The sequence below is a fragment of the Malania oleifera genome, chromosome 10 (genome assembly GCF_029873635.1).
Source record: "Malania oleifera isolate guangnan ecotype guangnan chromosome 10, ASM2987363v1, whole genome shotgun sequence".
Taxonomy (NCBI): Eukaryota; Viridiplantae; Streptophyta; class Magnoliopsida; order Santalales; family Ximeniaceae; genus Malania; species Malania oleifera.
Window position 1 is genome coordinate 28823252 of NC_080426.1, and position 12796 is coordinate 28836047.

Sequence of the window (12796 nt, forward strand, 5' to 3'; positions counted from 1 at the left end):
GTAAAGTTGTTGTTGTGTGACCTGGGAGGTCACAGGTTCAAGGCGTGGAAACAGCTTCTTGCAAAACCTTTTGGAATAGTGTGGCTTGAAAAGAGGTTTAGGCGAATCCAAAGGAGTAGGCATTACTGTAAAGAGAGTTGGTGGTGGGATGAGGACCTTTAGAAAGTAGTTAAAACAAAACAAATGTCAATGAAGCTAAACTTAGAGCACATAGCAAATTGTATACTATCCTAAACTAAATATGGAGAAAGACATAAACAAACTACCAGGTTCAAAGAAAGAAAGAGTGGGGAGTTAAATATTATACGTTAAGTCACTACTCCTAAAAGTTTATATTGTTAGGTACCAAGCCTTAACACACCCCTTCATGTGAAGTCTGATTGCACGAGAAAAAGTAAACAAAAAACAAATAACGCCCACCAATAATTTTTAACAAACAACCAATAAACATGGGAACCAACAATAGAATCTAAGGACCTCTTCACAACTATAGTTCCAATACCATGTCAAGCAACTGCATTTTTTTTTTTTCTAGGCCATTAAACAACCACTTGACCTAAAAGTTTTAGGAGTACAATTGTGGACCATATATATATATATCAAGTTATAACAATAAAAAATGCATAAAAAGTAAGGACAATAGTGTGCTCGTTAAAGAAGAAGATAAAGAGGAAAGAGGGCAAACTTATTTTATATATTTATTTAATTTAATGAACATATAATGAAAACTAAGTAGAAGGCCTAAGCTTGGAATTTATAAATAAGGAAAAGGCTAAAATTTTTAGACATATTCGCAACATTCAAGTACACGAAGGAAAGAATACTTTTAAAAAAATATATGAAAAATTGGAGAAGTTGTAGGACGAATGACATCATTATTGAGGTCTGGCAATGTCTATGAGATAAGGGGTTCGCATGGTTGACAAATTTATTTTACATAAATTATAAATACTAAGAAAATAAAGCATAGATTAATACCTATACATAAAATAAAGGATATATTCAAAATTATAATAATTAATCACTGTTGTAAATTAAACTTATGAATCATACTCTTGCGCAACTACTTCACCGAAAAGCTTAAGCAGTTATGTTGTGGCAAGCAATGCATATCAAGTCTTAACACTCCCTTGCACGTTGTCACGGTCCAACTATTTTCACACCCTTGTGAAGGGTTGTGCGGCGCTAGCTAAAGCACTCTTGTTTTAACTAGCCAGCCTATCGTTTACCAACATTCATCCACGACGCACTTTCATTAACATTCATTCAGATAGCAACGTAAACAGTAATCAATTCATGAAAGTCGTGGCAAGCAAGCAGTAAACATTGAAGCAAATGTAATTCATTAACAAATCCTCCGTTGACATGGTGTACTTAGCGAGGGAGGCAAGTAGGCTAAGCACGTTGACAATTGCTAGTGAGTTTTACAATGACTGATGAACACTCACCCTCCCCTAAAGAGGTTTTTATGTAATTTTCATCCTGACACTAGGAAACATCAAAGTGACCGAGGAGTCATACTGACTTATTTGGCTTACAAAGATTCTACTAGCAGAAAATAACCCTACACTAGTATTTACATGATGGAAACCCATCCCAAGCACACGAGATAAGTGGTCACAGGCAAGCATAAGGCCCTGAACAAGCTTAGCTCGTGACATTCTCCCCCACTTATGCGGTCGACGTCCTCGTAGACTTTTGGCGATAGGTACACCTCAAATTTGTCCACGAACGGTTGAATATCTTCCGCAGAAATCCAGCTAATTTCTTTGTCATCAAGGCATTTCCACTTCACTAGGAACTTCTGTCGCTTCTTCCTTGAGAATGTGAACTTTCTGTCTGCAAGGATCTCTTCAATGTCATGTATTTCAAGTTGCACTGTTTTCAACTCTGCTCTATTGGACTGACTTCTGCTCGGGTCATTGGTGTTGGCGTTGAATGGCTTGAGGCAGTTGACATGAAACTGCGGTCTTCTCCCCTTATCTGCCCACTTCTTCATCTGCTCAGAAGCTTTCTCCAGATAGGCTTGGGCAAACTCTGCATTCTGTCTCCCTTCACCGGTGAAGATGTACGCCCTGGGATTCTTTCGTTTGTACGGCTCGCCCACTGTGTGAGGTAACAGTGGCAGCTGGCCTGTAACGACCTCAAAAGGGCTCTTGTTGGTTGTTGAGCGTTTTTGGGCGTTGCCACAGAATGGAGCCACATCAAGTAGTTGCACGCCATTCTTCGGGTTGTCATTGACAAAATGGCACAAGTACTCATCTAGCAGCTCTCTGAATCTCTTCATCGGTTTGTATGTCTGTCAGTGAGAACTCGAAGAGATGTCAATATGTGACCTGAATATCCTGAAAAATTCTGTCAAGAAGTTGTCAGTGAACAGTAAGTCTCGGTCACAAATAATAACTTGGGAAACACCCCAATGTTTCACAATAGTCACAAGGAACAATTGTGTCGTCTCCTCTGCCGAAAAGTACTTTGCTGCGGCCATGAAAGTACCATACTTCTTCTGCTCCCCCTTGTCTTGTTGGCAAGTGAGACAAGTTTTGGTATAATCAACCACATCATCCCGCGTGTGCGGCCAGTAATACCTTCCCAATAGTCCTGTCATTGGATTCATTCTCCGCAAATACCCCTCAACGAACTTCCTGCAGTATTTAGTAAGGCCAAGAAAGGAACGCAACTCCTTCACTGTCGTGGGGATCTTCTGTTCTTGAAACATCCTTACCTTCTCCATACCCCTCCGGATACGACCTTATTCAACCACTTGACCAAGGAATTTGTTGCTCCGCCGAGCGAAAGAGAAATTCTCCTTCTTCACATCTAGACTGTTTCCCCTCAGCCTGTCGAACACCTTCCGTAGATGCTCTTCATGTTTCCTCTGAAACAACACCGATACTCCCAACGGTGTTTTGGAAAGGCGAACACATCCCGCTTCCAATTCATCAAGTTGCTTCCCCAACTCTACTATCTCTCGAGGTGCAATCCGACATGGCCCTTTAGCAGGTGGTTTCACTCCTGATAACAACTTGATCTCATCCTCCACAGTCTGTCGTGAAGGCAAATTGTGAGGCAGCTTATCCGGCAACACCTCCTTATACTCATCCAACACCGCTTGGATGGTTGTAGGCTCCAACTCTTGGCCTACTTCTTTGTCTACCACCACCGTGGCTAGACGTGTTTGCTCACCCTAACCCAATCCCTCATTGAGTTGTATGGCTGAAAGGGACTTCCCGTCGTCTCCTTTCGTTGCAACAACTTGCACCATGCATGAGTAATCTCCCATCAGACACAGGGAACCAGCCGAAGGCATCAGCACTGCCCTCGTCCCCCTTAGGAACTCCATTCCTAAAATGACTGAAAAGTCATCCAATGGCACTGCTGTAAAATTCGCATAACCTTCCCACTGTCCAAGCTTTACAATCACTTGCTTGGCTAATCTCAGAGTGGGCTGGGCTACAAAGTTAACTGCTTTCATGCGTCCTGTATCCTTCTCTAAGGATAAGTTGAGTCTCCCTGCTTCCAACTACGAAACAAAATTATAAGTAGCCCCCGTATCCATCATAGCGCGAGTACTCTTCCCATTTATCCTCAAGTCCACAAACATAAACCCTTTTGCTCGTGTAACTTTTGGTGTTTTTTCCTGCTTTTCCAATGCGCTCACCAGCCGCACTGAACCCACCCTCGGGGCATCATCCTCTTCCTCCTCACTTTCCACCCCTTTTCCTGAAGTAGAAGCTTGTAAGGCATTGAGTAATCTCTTGTGTTGACACTCACTCATTTTGTGAGATCCACCACACGAGTAGTATGAAATTTTACTCTTCTCCTTTCCATTGGGTGTGTTGAACCCTTGAGACGACGAAGCTTCCTTCGAGGTTGATGATTTAGAATCGGCTCCCCCACTCTTGGGTTTGCCATTCTTGAAAGACTTTCCACTGTTTCCCTCTCTGCCAAACCGTTTGGACGAAGCGGTATCATCACCAGCGTAGTCAGTCAAGCGTTCTACAGCCGCTTGTGCAGTTGACAAGTCTTGAACCCTTTGCCTATGAAGTTCAATTCTTGACCATGGTTTCATCCTCTCAAGAAAATAGAACAACTTGTCCTTCTCCGACATATCCCGAATATCCAACATCAAAGTAGAAAATTGTTTCACATATTCCCTGATTGACCCCATATGCTTGAGATCTCTCAGTTTTCTTCTTACATTATACTCTTAACATTTTCAGAAAAGAATTGGGCCTTGAGCTCTCTCTTCAAGTCTGCCCAATTATCGATTACACAGCGTCTAGTTTCAATCCCTTGGTACTTGGTACGCCACCATAGTTTGGCATCACCAACCAAGTACATAGTTGCAGTATCAACCTTTGCCTGTTCTGAGGCCATCCTCACAACGCGAAAGTACTGCTCCACATCAAACAAGAAGTTCTCTAACTCCTTGGCATCTCGGGCACCCCCATACGTCATGGGTTCTGGTACCTTGGTCTTGCTAACTCCTGGAGTGTTGGAGTTCCCCATAGCAAGAACCATCAGATTCACCTTTGCATCCAGATCAGCCATCCGCGACTGCAAAGTTGCAACTGTGTGGCGAAAGTCCTCTGACATGTCGCCTATCAAACCTGCTTGATGTTTTTGTGATCCCATCACCTCATCAACAAGTTCTCTCATCTGGGCCATCTCGTTGGCCATATTGTTGGTTGTCTCTTCAACCTGTGCTTCCAGTGCACCGATTCTTTCAGCGTTGTTTGGTGCCATGGTCACTTACCAAAGCTTCCCAAATCCAACAACGAAGGCAATCGAATTCACATAGCAACTCAGCCTTAGGCTCTCACCAAGTGTCACCGACTTGGCTCTGATACCAAATGTCACGGTCCGACTATTTTCACACCCTTGTGCGTGCGGCGCTAGCTAAAGCACTCTTGTTTTAACTAGCCAGCCTATCGTTTACCAACATTCATCCACGACGCACTTTCATTAACATTTATTCAGACAGCAGCGGAAACAGTAATCAATTCATGAAAGTCGTGGCAAGCAAGCAGTAAACATTGAAGCAAACGTAATTCATTAACAAATCCTCCGTTGACATGGTGTACTTAGTGAGGGAGGCAAGTAGGCTAAGCACGTTGACAATTGCTAGTGAGTTTTACAATGACTGATGAACACTCACCCTCCCCTAAAGAGGTTTTTATGTAATTTTCATCCTGACACTAGGAAACATCAAAGTGACCGAGGAGTCATACTGTCTTATTTGGCTTACAAAGACTCTATTAGCAGAAAATAACCCTACACTAGTATTTACATGTTAGAAACCCATCCCAAGCACACGAGATAAGCGGTCACAGGCAAGCATAATGCCCTGAACAAGCTTAGCTCGTAACACACGTGGATCCCGATGCACATGGAGAGCTAAAAGGTAGTGACAACGCCCACCATCAAGAACAACATATTTTTTCACAAATAGTCAATATACCCAGGCAACAACAAGACCTTCTAATAACCTAGCTCTAGATCATGACTTTACCTAAAAGCTTAAGCTATTAGGTTGTGAGCCAACAATGTATATCAAGTTTCAACACTCCCCTGCACGTGCAGACCGATTGCTCATGGAGAGATTAAAAAAATGACAAATAACACCCATTACAAGGAACAAGATAATTTTTAACAACCTCACAATAAATAAGGCAACAAGACTAGAATCGAGGACTTCTTGGCAGCCATAGCCCTAGCTCTAATGCCATCTTAAGTAACCAGTTTACATAAAAGCTTAAGCTGTTAGGTTGTGCGCAAACAATGAATATCAAGCCTTAACACATATAATGAAGTTCTGAGAAAGGGTAACTAAATATAGACAATGTTAGAAATAAGGGTCTCAGAAAACCAATTTAGTTTTATTCCTAGGCAATCAACCACAAAGGCTATTCATTAGGAAGATAAATGGTAATTTTTGGACAAGCAAGGATTTGCACATGATTTTTATTGATCGAAAAGCCTATAATATGGTACCTAGAAATTTCATAGTCGGTCAAGAAAAAAATGGGGTAGGCTAGGTATATTGATGTCATTAAAGTATATATACAACAAGGTTATGACTAGTGTAGGAAAATATGGGAAATTTACAATGAGAATAGTTGTAAGGGTTTTCTTTGGCTCCTCATAGTTGGATCTATTTATGGATGAACTTACTAGATATATCCAAAATGAGGTTCCATGGTTTGTATTTTTCACGGATGATATTGCCCTAATAGATGGAAACTAGAGGTGAGTAAATAATTGGATTCACAAAGAGAAGCTTTCAAATGTAGAAGTTTAAAGAAAGTAGAAGAAAGACAAAATAAATGAAATACATTTTTAGTAACTCTAGTAAGGAAGAATAATGGACAAAATATTAGGTCAAGAAATTTCTAGCAGTAGATTTTCATACCTTGAATCTATTATGAAAGTTGAAGGAAAAATTGAAACTGTAATACATAGAGTTAAAGCAAATTGGATGAAATAGCAAAGTGCTTCAAATTTATTTAATGATTGTAGTATACCTTTAAAAATTAAAAGAAAAATTCTGTAGGAAGGCCATAAGGCCAGATATGTTATATAAATCCAAATTGGGAAACTAAGAAAGAACATATTTTCAAAATGTAAATATAGAAAATATGATAATGTCAACATGGATGTATTATATAACTCCAAGAGATAAAGTACGAAATGAACAGAGTCATAGTAAGTTAGGTGTAGTACCTGTAGAAGATAAGATAAAGTAAGGCAGAACACAATGGTCTAGGAACATGCCGTATTGATCAAATAATGCTTTGATGAAAAAGAGTGATTGAGCTGAAATTGGAGGGAAGGGAAAGGGTGTACCAAGAAGAACTTGAAATAAAGTAGTGAATAAAGATTTAACAACACTTTAACTTACAAGAAAAAAAAAAATTGCCTTAGATTGTGGGGAATAACAAAGGACCCGTACAACCAACCCCATGTATGGGATTTAGGTTTGATAGCAGTTTTTTTTGTTGTTGCTGAAAAGTACGGCTGTAATTTTTTTCATTTTTGTTTTTATTTTTGCTTAAGTTGGTTTAAGATCTGCACTACCAAATGCCTTTCTCACCATAAACCAAATGTGCTCACCTTCCAGGAAATCCAACTTCAATCTAATAAACCAACCACAGTTCCAAATACAAAATATGTGCGTATAAATTTCCTATTTTTTTTTTTCAAAAACATAAATCTGGATACTCATGTTCAAATCTCATACAAAGAGGGCCCAGTGCATCCCCTAATCATATCATGTGGAAGGTTTCCAACATATCCATCCATCACAATCAGACCAATAGTAATAGCTCTGATTCCAAATGATGTGTCAAAAGCAATCAACCGCAATATTTCCACAATTTATCAACTTTAATGAACCTCACGCACTGGCTAAATGATATTATGCATAAATAGTTATAGTCCTATTAGGATGAACTATGGAGAATCTTAAAATGGATGATTATCAAGGGGAAGTAATAAGAAGCACCATGTTACACAATACAAGTTTCAAATAGGATACAACATTTGTAAGAATGAACTTAGTATGGGTGCATAAAGTCTTTACCAGATCTTGAGCAAATTATGACATTGTCACCTGCTCTTAGAAACTCTTTAGCTAGAGCATATCCAATTCCTGTGTATTAAAAATTAAAATTATAATAATAATGTTAGTAGAGGATAAGACAACAAAAAAAAATAAAATATACGGAAGGGAGGGGGGGAGGAGGGAGGAACCAAGTATTAAGGTCATTTACAGGGAGTGCTGGTTCACATTTTTTTAGGTCCATCAACAAAATAACCAGCCAAGTCAGTCAACCAGAAGAAAAAAAATCCAAAAGATATAGATCATATACATCATGATAAAAGAGAGGCCAATTACTTCACTATTTTTTTAAAAAAAAAAAAGGTAAATACTCTAAGAAAAGGACATTTTTGCATAGGTGAAATTTTATTAATATCATTTTCTGATAAAGTAGCGGTTCTTGGATAATAAAGCTAGATGACAAGGAAAAACAACAAGAACAAAACAAACCCTTCTCATTATGTGCGCAGATAGGCTTTAAGAATCCTTTTCCAGCATTCTACTTCATCCAGGGCAACATCCTCCAGAAGTTAGGGAGCTATCAAATCCTTCTTTACTGCCGCATTCTAAGTTTCTAGGTCTGCTCCATGGACTACTTACACTTACACCTCAATGAATTCACTCTTTGGAAGTCTACCTCAATCAAATCAATCTCTTGTCGGTACACCATCTTATTAACGCAATAACCCAAAAACCCTTCCCTTGTGCTGTCTTCTATAGGCCTACTTCTAACGTTTTATGGATGTATTCATTTCTTACTTCACCTTTAAAGTTACTGTTAGATTACCACTTTACCTCACAGCAGGTTGTGGGGCAACAATGTATATCAAGCTTTAACACTCACCTACACATGCAACCAAACTGCACGTGGAAAGATAAACACTCGACAAATTACACCCACTACAGGGAACACAATAATTTTTTAAACATCACACAATAAATGTGGGCAACAAGACTAGAACCCAGGACCTACAAGTAACCAGCTCTAATACTATGTTAGATTACCACTTTACCTAAAAGCTTATGCTGTTAGTTTGTGGGGAAGCAGGGTATATCCAGCTTTAACAGTTATACTGGTACAGCTCATCCATCTTAAAAAAAAAAAATCAGTTCCACTAACCTTTTTGCATACATTATTTTCTTAGTTGCCCAAAGTTTTGATCCGGATAAGATGGTTAGTCTTACAGCTATCCAAATATTATTTCATTTCTTAGAAATGTTTTACAATCATGCAACATGCCAGCTGCACTTGTCCATTTTGAGTAATCTGCTTTAACTCTGTCCAGCCTCCTTAATTTCCTTATATACTTAATGATTAGTTCAGAGTAACAAAATTTATTATTTCCATAATCTCCAGATCATCAATTTTAGAATTTTCTTGTTATCCCTAAAATTACTAAAATTGCATCACATGTACTACATTTTAGTTGAACTATTTTGAAATGAGAAAGCTAAACAAAAAAATGGAACAAAAAATAAGATAAGACCATACATTTGCATAACCTTAAGCAGATAACAGATTAGGAGCTGCTACATTTATGCAGGAAATAGGTGTTGATAGCCTAAACTAATGGACACAAAGTCAATTAGTCAATAAATACAAAGAAATACATGTTATATAGAAATGAATTGTGACATGCTTCCAAAATAGAACTCATGGGCATTCCTTTGTAGTGCTACTATTATGAAATGAGACAAAAACAACAGAATTGTAATAAAGACAGTAAAGCTTTCACTAGCTATTATTTCACCTACACTTGCTTTTGTATATGCCATCTTTTAGTTACCCAACATTCTAAGCCATGTACAACAGCTGGTCTTATATTTATGGTGAAGAAACAACATTTTATATGGGCTCCATAATATCAAGAGTACCGATTCGGCAAAAGATTTATCCACTCTTGACCAAAATAATCAGTAACAACTTCAACCACAACTAACTTTTGGTCAATGAATCAGGGTGATCATAAATACAATAACATCTTCCTCAAATTACAAAAATGATGCAATACCCCTTCTGGTTAATGAATGAGGATGATTATAGAAACAACATTTTCGTCAAATTATAACAATGGTGTAATATTACAGAATCTGCAGCATGGGGATAGTCCCATCCCCTAGAAGAATATCTCCAATGAATCCCCCCCTGATACTTAAGAAGGCCGAAAATTGTTTGCTCCATAAAAATGGTTCAACAAAGAAAATACTAATTTTTCTTCAAAAGCTTCTCAAGGACCTTCCTAATTCTCGTACCATACCCTGAAAACTTTTCATCACCCACATGTTTCCTTCATAATTGACTCCAACTATGCATTTTGTATATGATGGCTGGCCTGTTCCTCAACCACAAAATCATCTGTTATAGGCTTATAGCCTCCACTGACAAGCTCCTCATAAGTTTTAAATTCTTTTCCTCAATTTAACAGAGTGCCGAAACAGTTTGCATTTTTATATGATTGATCACCCTGTTTCTCAACCACAACATTGTCTGTTACAGCCTCCAACTAATCTCCCTAACTAGCTGCTTATAAGCTCTAAATTCTCTTCCCCAGTTTTACAGTAATCAGAGTTTCACTTGACAAGACTTGGAAAAAATTACAATGTTCCCCAGATTGCTAAAATAGGGAATTAAAAAAAACTAAGCGCACAGCACAACTCTATTCAATGGAAGGTGTGATTTTAACAACAATAGTTGCAGCAAAATGTGGAATAATATATAGAAACCTAATAGAGTTCACAAGGGAGTAGAAAAAGGTAAGGTCCAAACTTCAAAGCATCAACAGCTCAACATGATCAAGAATATTAAATAAGAAGTTGTGCTTTCTAAAGAAACATGGTTTAATTAGGGCCTGTTTGGTTGAGGATCCAAAAAGGAGTTTCCACATTGATGTTTTTGAAAATGAAAACAAGAGATTGTATCATGTATTTTTTATACTCAAAAATTCGTTTCATTAGCTGTTCTCGAAATTGTCCCCGGAAATAAAAACAATGGAACTGTGTTTGGTTAAGATTGATCCAAGTGGCTATTTGTTAATAAGATATTAAATAGTAGGTTATACCCTATACCTGTGTTTTCACTGTTTCTGGATAACTGTATTTGAAAACATGGGAAACATCTTAAAGTCATTTCCTGATAACTTTTATGTTTTAGGGTAGTTTTCGGATATGTTTCAACAATTTTTCGAAAACACTTACCAATCTCAAATTCTGTGTAGCATCCTGCGTTTCTAGATCCAGAAAATTGTATCCCAACCTTAATCAAATAGGCCCTTAATTACCTACAAGTTATAAACAAAATCTCTCTTGCATGCCAGACTATCTTACTGCATTTCAACTAAATAGTCAAGTTAAGCCCATCCCTATTTCACCCCAATTTAGAATATTTCCATTTCAACATACTAAACCGGTTTCTGTTTGAGGTAGGACTGGTCTGATGCTTCCTACAGTTACATTTTCCATTGTTAGGTCAAACCTGGAAGGTATCCAAATATGCTTTTCCTTTCATATTTCTTACTAATTCTTATTGCCAAAATGAGCAAATTCTTCCATAGCTTATGCCCTTTTGTTCCAATGGAGAAGAGCAGCATAAATGACACTAAACTATTACTGATTATATAACGGCTAGGATTGACCTGGGAAAACTTGGACTTAGAATGGATTTAAAATAACCTAAGACTGGCGCAGAAAGAAAGTATTTGAAGTACTCCATCTTTCTGAAGATATTGCTGTAAATCGTGAAGAGTGGTAGAGGAAGGTTCATAGCTGACCCACTTAGTTGGACTTCAGGATTGGTTGTTGGCTGTTGTTTTTTATTGTTTTCGTATAGCCAACAATCCACTGGACCATACAATAGATGACAGCATCAATGGTCGACTTCAGCAGATAAAACAAGCTACAAAAACTATTGAGTGGAGTTCAAAATATAGTCCAACATGATATAGGATGAGAAATATATTATTGCTTCAATGAAAAGCTACTCCTTCGAATGAATTCACGCTGTTTTTTTTTTTTTTCATTATCTGGAAATTTCTATCAACTATTTCGGAGGTTTATGATTCTTGCGTTCTACAGGATGATACTTTCAATGAATAATCTGCATAAGAACCACCAAATTCTTGTTTTTCCCAGACAAAATTATCACCAAACTGCGGCCGAGATGAATATTTTGCTCCGTTGAGAATTAAAAAACAACAAAAAACAAATTTTCTTGGCATTTATTTTTCTTTGCAATTTTGCCTCAGTTTTGCCGCAGCCAAACGCAAGCATGAACACACAAACATACACAATTACTCTAATTGAGACGGCGAGACGAACCCTTGGTTGAACCGGTAATCAAAACGTTGTAAGGAGGCACCATAGGCTCTCCGGCGGACGAAGCTTCAGCTCTTATCCCATTACCAGAGGAAGGATGCAGAGGGTTTCGGCGGGATACAATGGGGGTCGAAAAACCCCAACGGCCGTCTGGAGGACGAGGAACGCGAGGCCGATTAAGCGGAGATGGAAAAGCCCCGCTGCGTTCGGAGAAGAAGAAGGAAGAGAGTGACGGCGAAGGGCAGTGGAGAAATGAAGCGGCAGCGATCGCCATTGAAGACAACTGACCAGCTGACGGGCACAAGAAGAAGCTTAACGGATAGAACAGTGTTCCATGTGGCGAGTGGCTTTTGGTTCGCGGGGCATTTTAATTCCTAGAAATTGCGATGCCCAGGCCATTGAATTTCCTGAGAATGTTAATACTGTAAGTTTAGAAAGTATTACATTCTATTTGTAGTTTTCCAAACAATCGTTATTTTTATGCTTAATTTATTTAAATAAACATTTCAAAAAATCACATTTATGTTTAAGTGTAAATAAATTAAGTGCATCGCAAGTAATATTTTACCTTTGGTTAAAATTTTTAACGTTTATAAAATTAATCTTGTGATGCTTCAATTTAGTTCTTGTTGATGCTTCAACTTAGTTAATGTATCTTTTTATTTGGATCACTAATACATGTGGATATGAGGTGAAATATTTATGAAAGAGTAACATGTGGATATGAGGTGAAATATTTATGAAAGTGTATAAAATTCTTTTTTATTTTTTTAAAAAATTATTAGTTTTTAGTACTTTATTTGATTGATAACTTTGTTTAAATGTGACAAATAAAAAATAATAATAAAATATTTGATAGTGAATCAGAAGCATATGGGTGCA

General features: G+C 37.9%; 1 protein-coding gene across 1 annotated transcript in view; it reads right to left on the reverse strand.

Moving 5' to 3' along the window:
• Nucleotides 1-12340, reverse strand: part of LOC131165849 (chlorophyll(ide) b reductase NOL, chloroplastic) — a 36313-nt gene extending 23973 nt beyond the window's left edge. The window contains exons 1-2 of the mRNA XM_058123969.1: nt 11918-12340; nt 7586-7654 (exon numbers count right to left, since the gene is read on the reverse strand). Of these exons, the coding sequence (XP_057979952.1) occupies nt 7586-7654; nt 11918-12188 (340 nt within the window). The 5' untranslated portion in view covers nt 12189-12340. The remainder of the gene's footprint in view (nt 1-7585; nt 7655-11917) is intronic.
• Between the last annotated feature and the right edge of the window lie 456 nt (nt 12341-12796).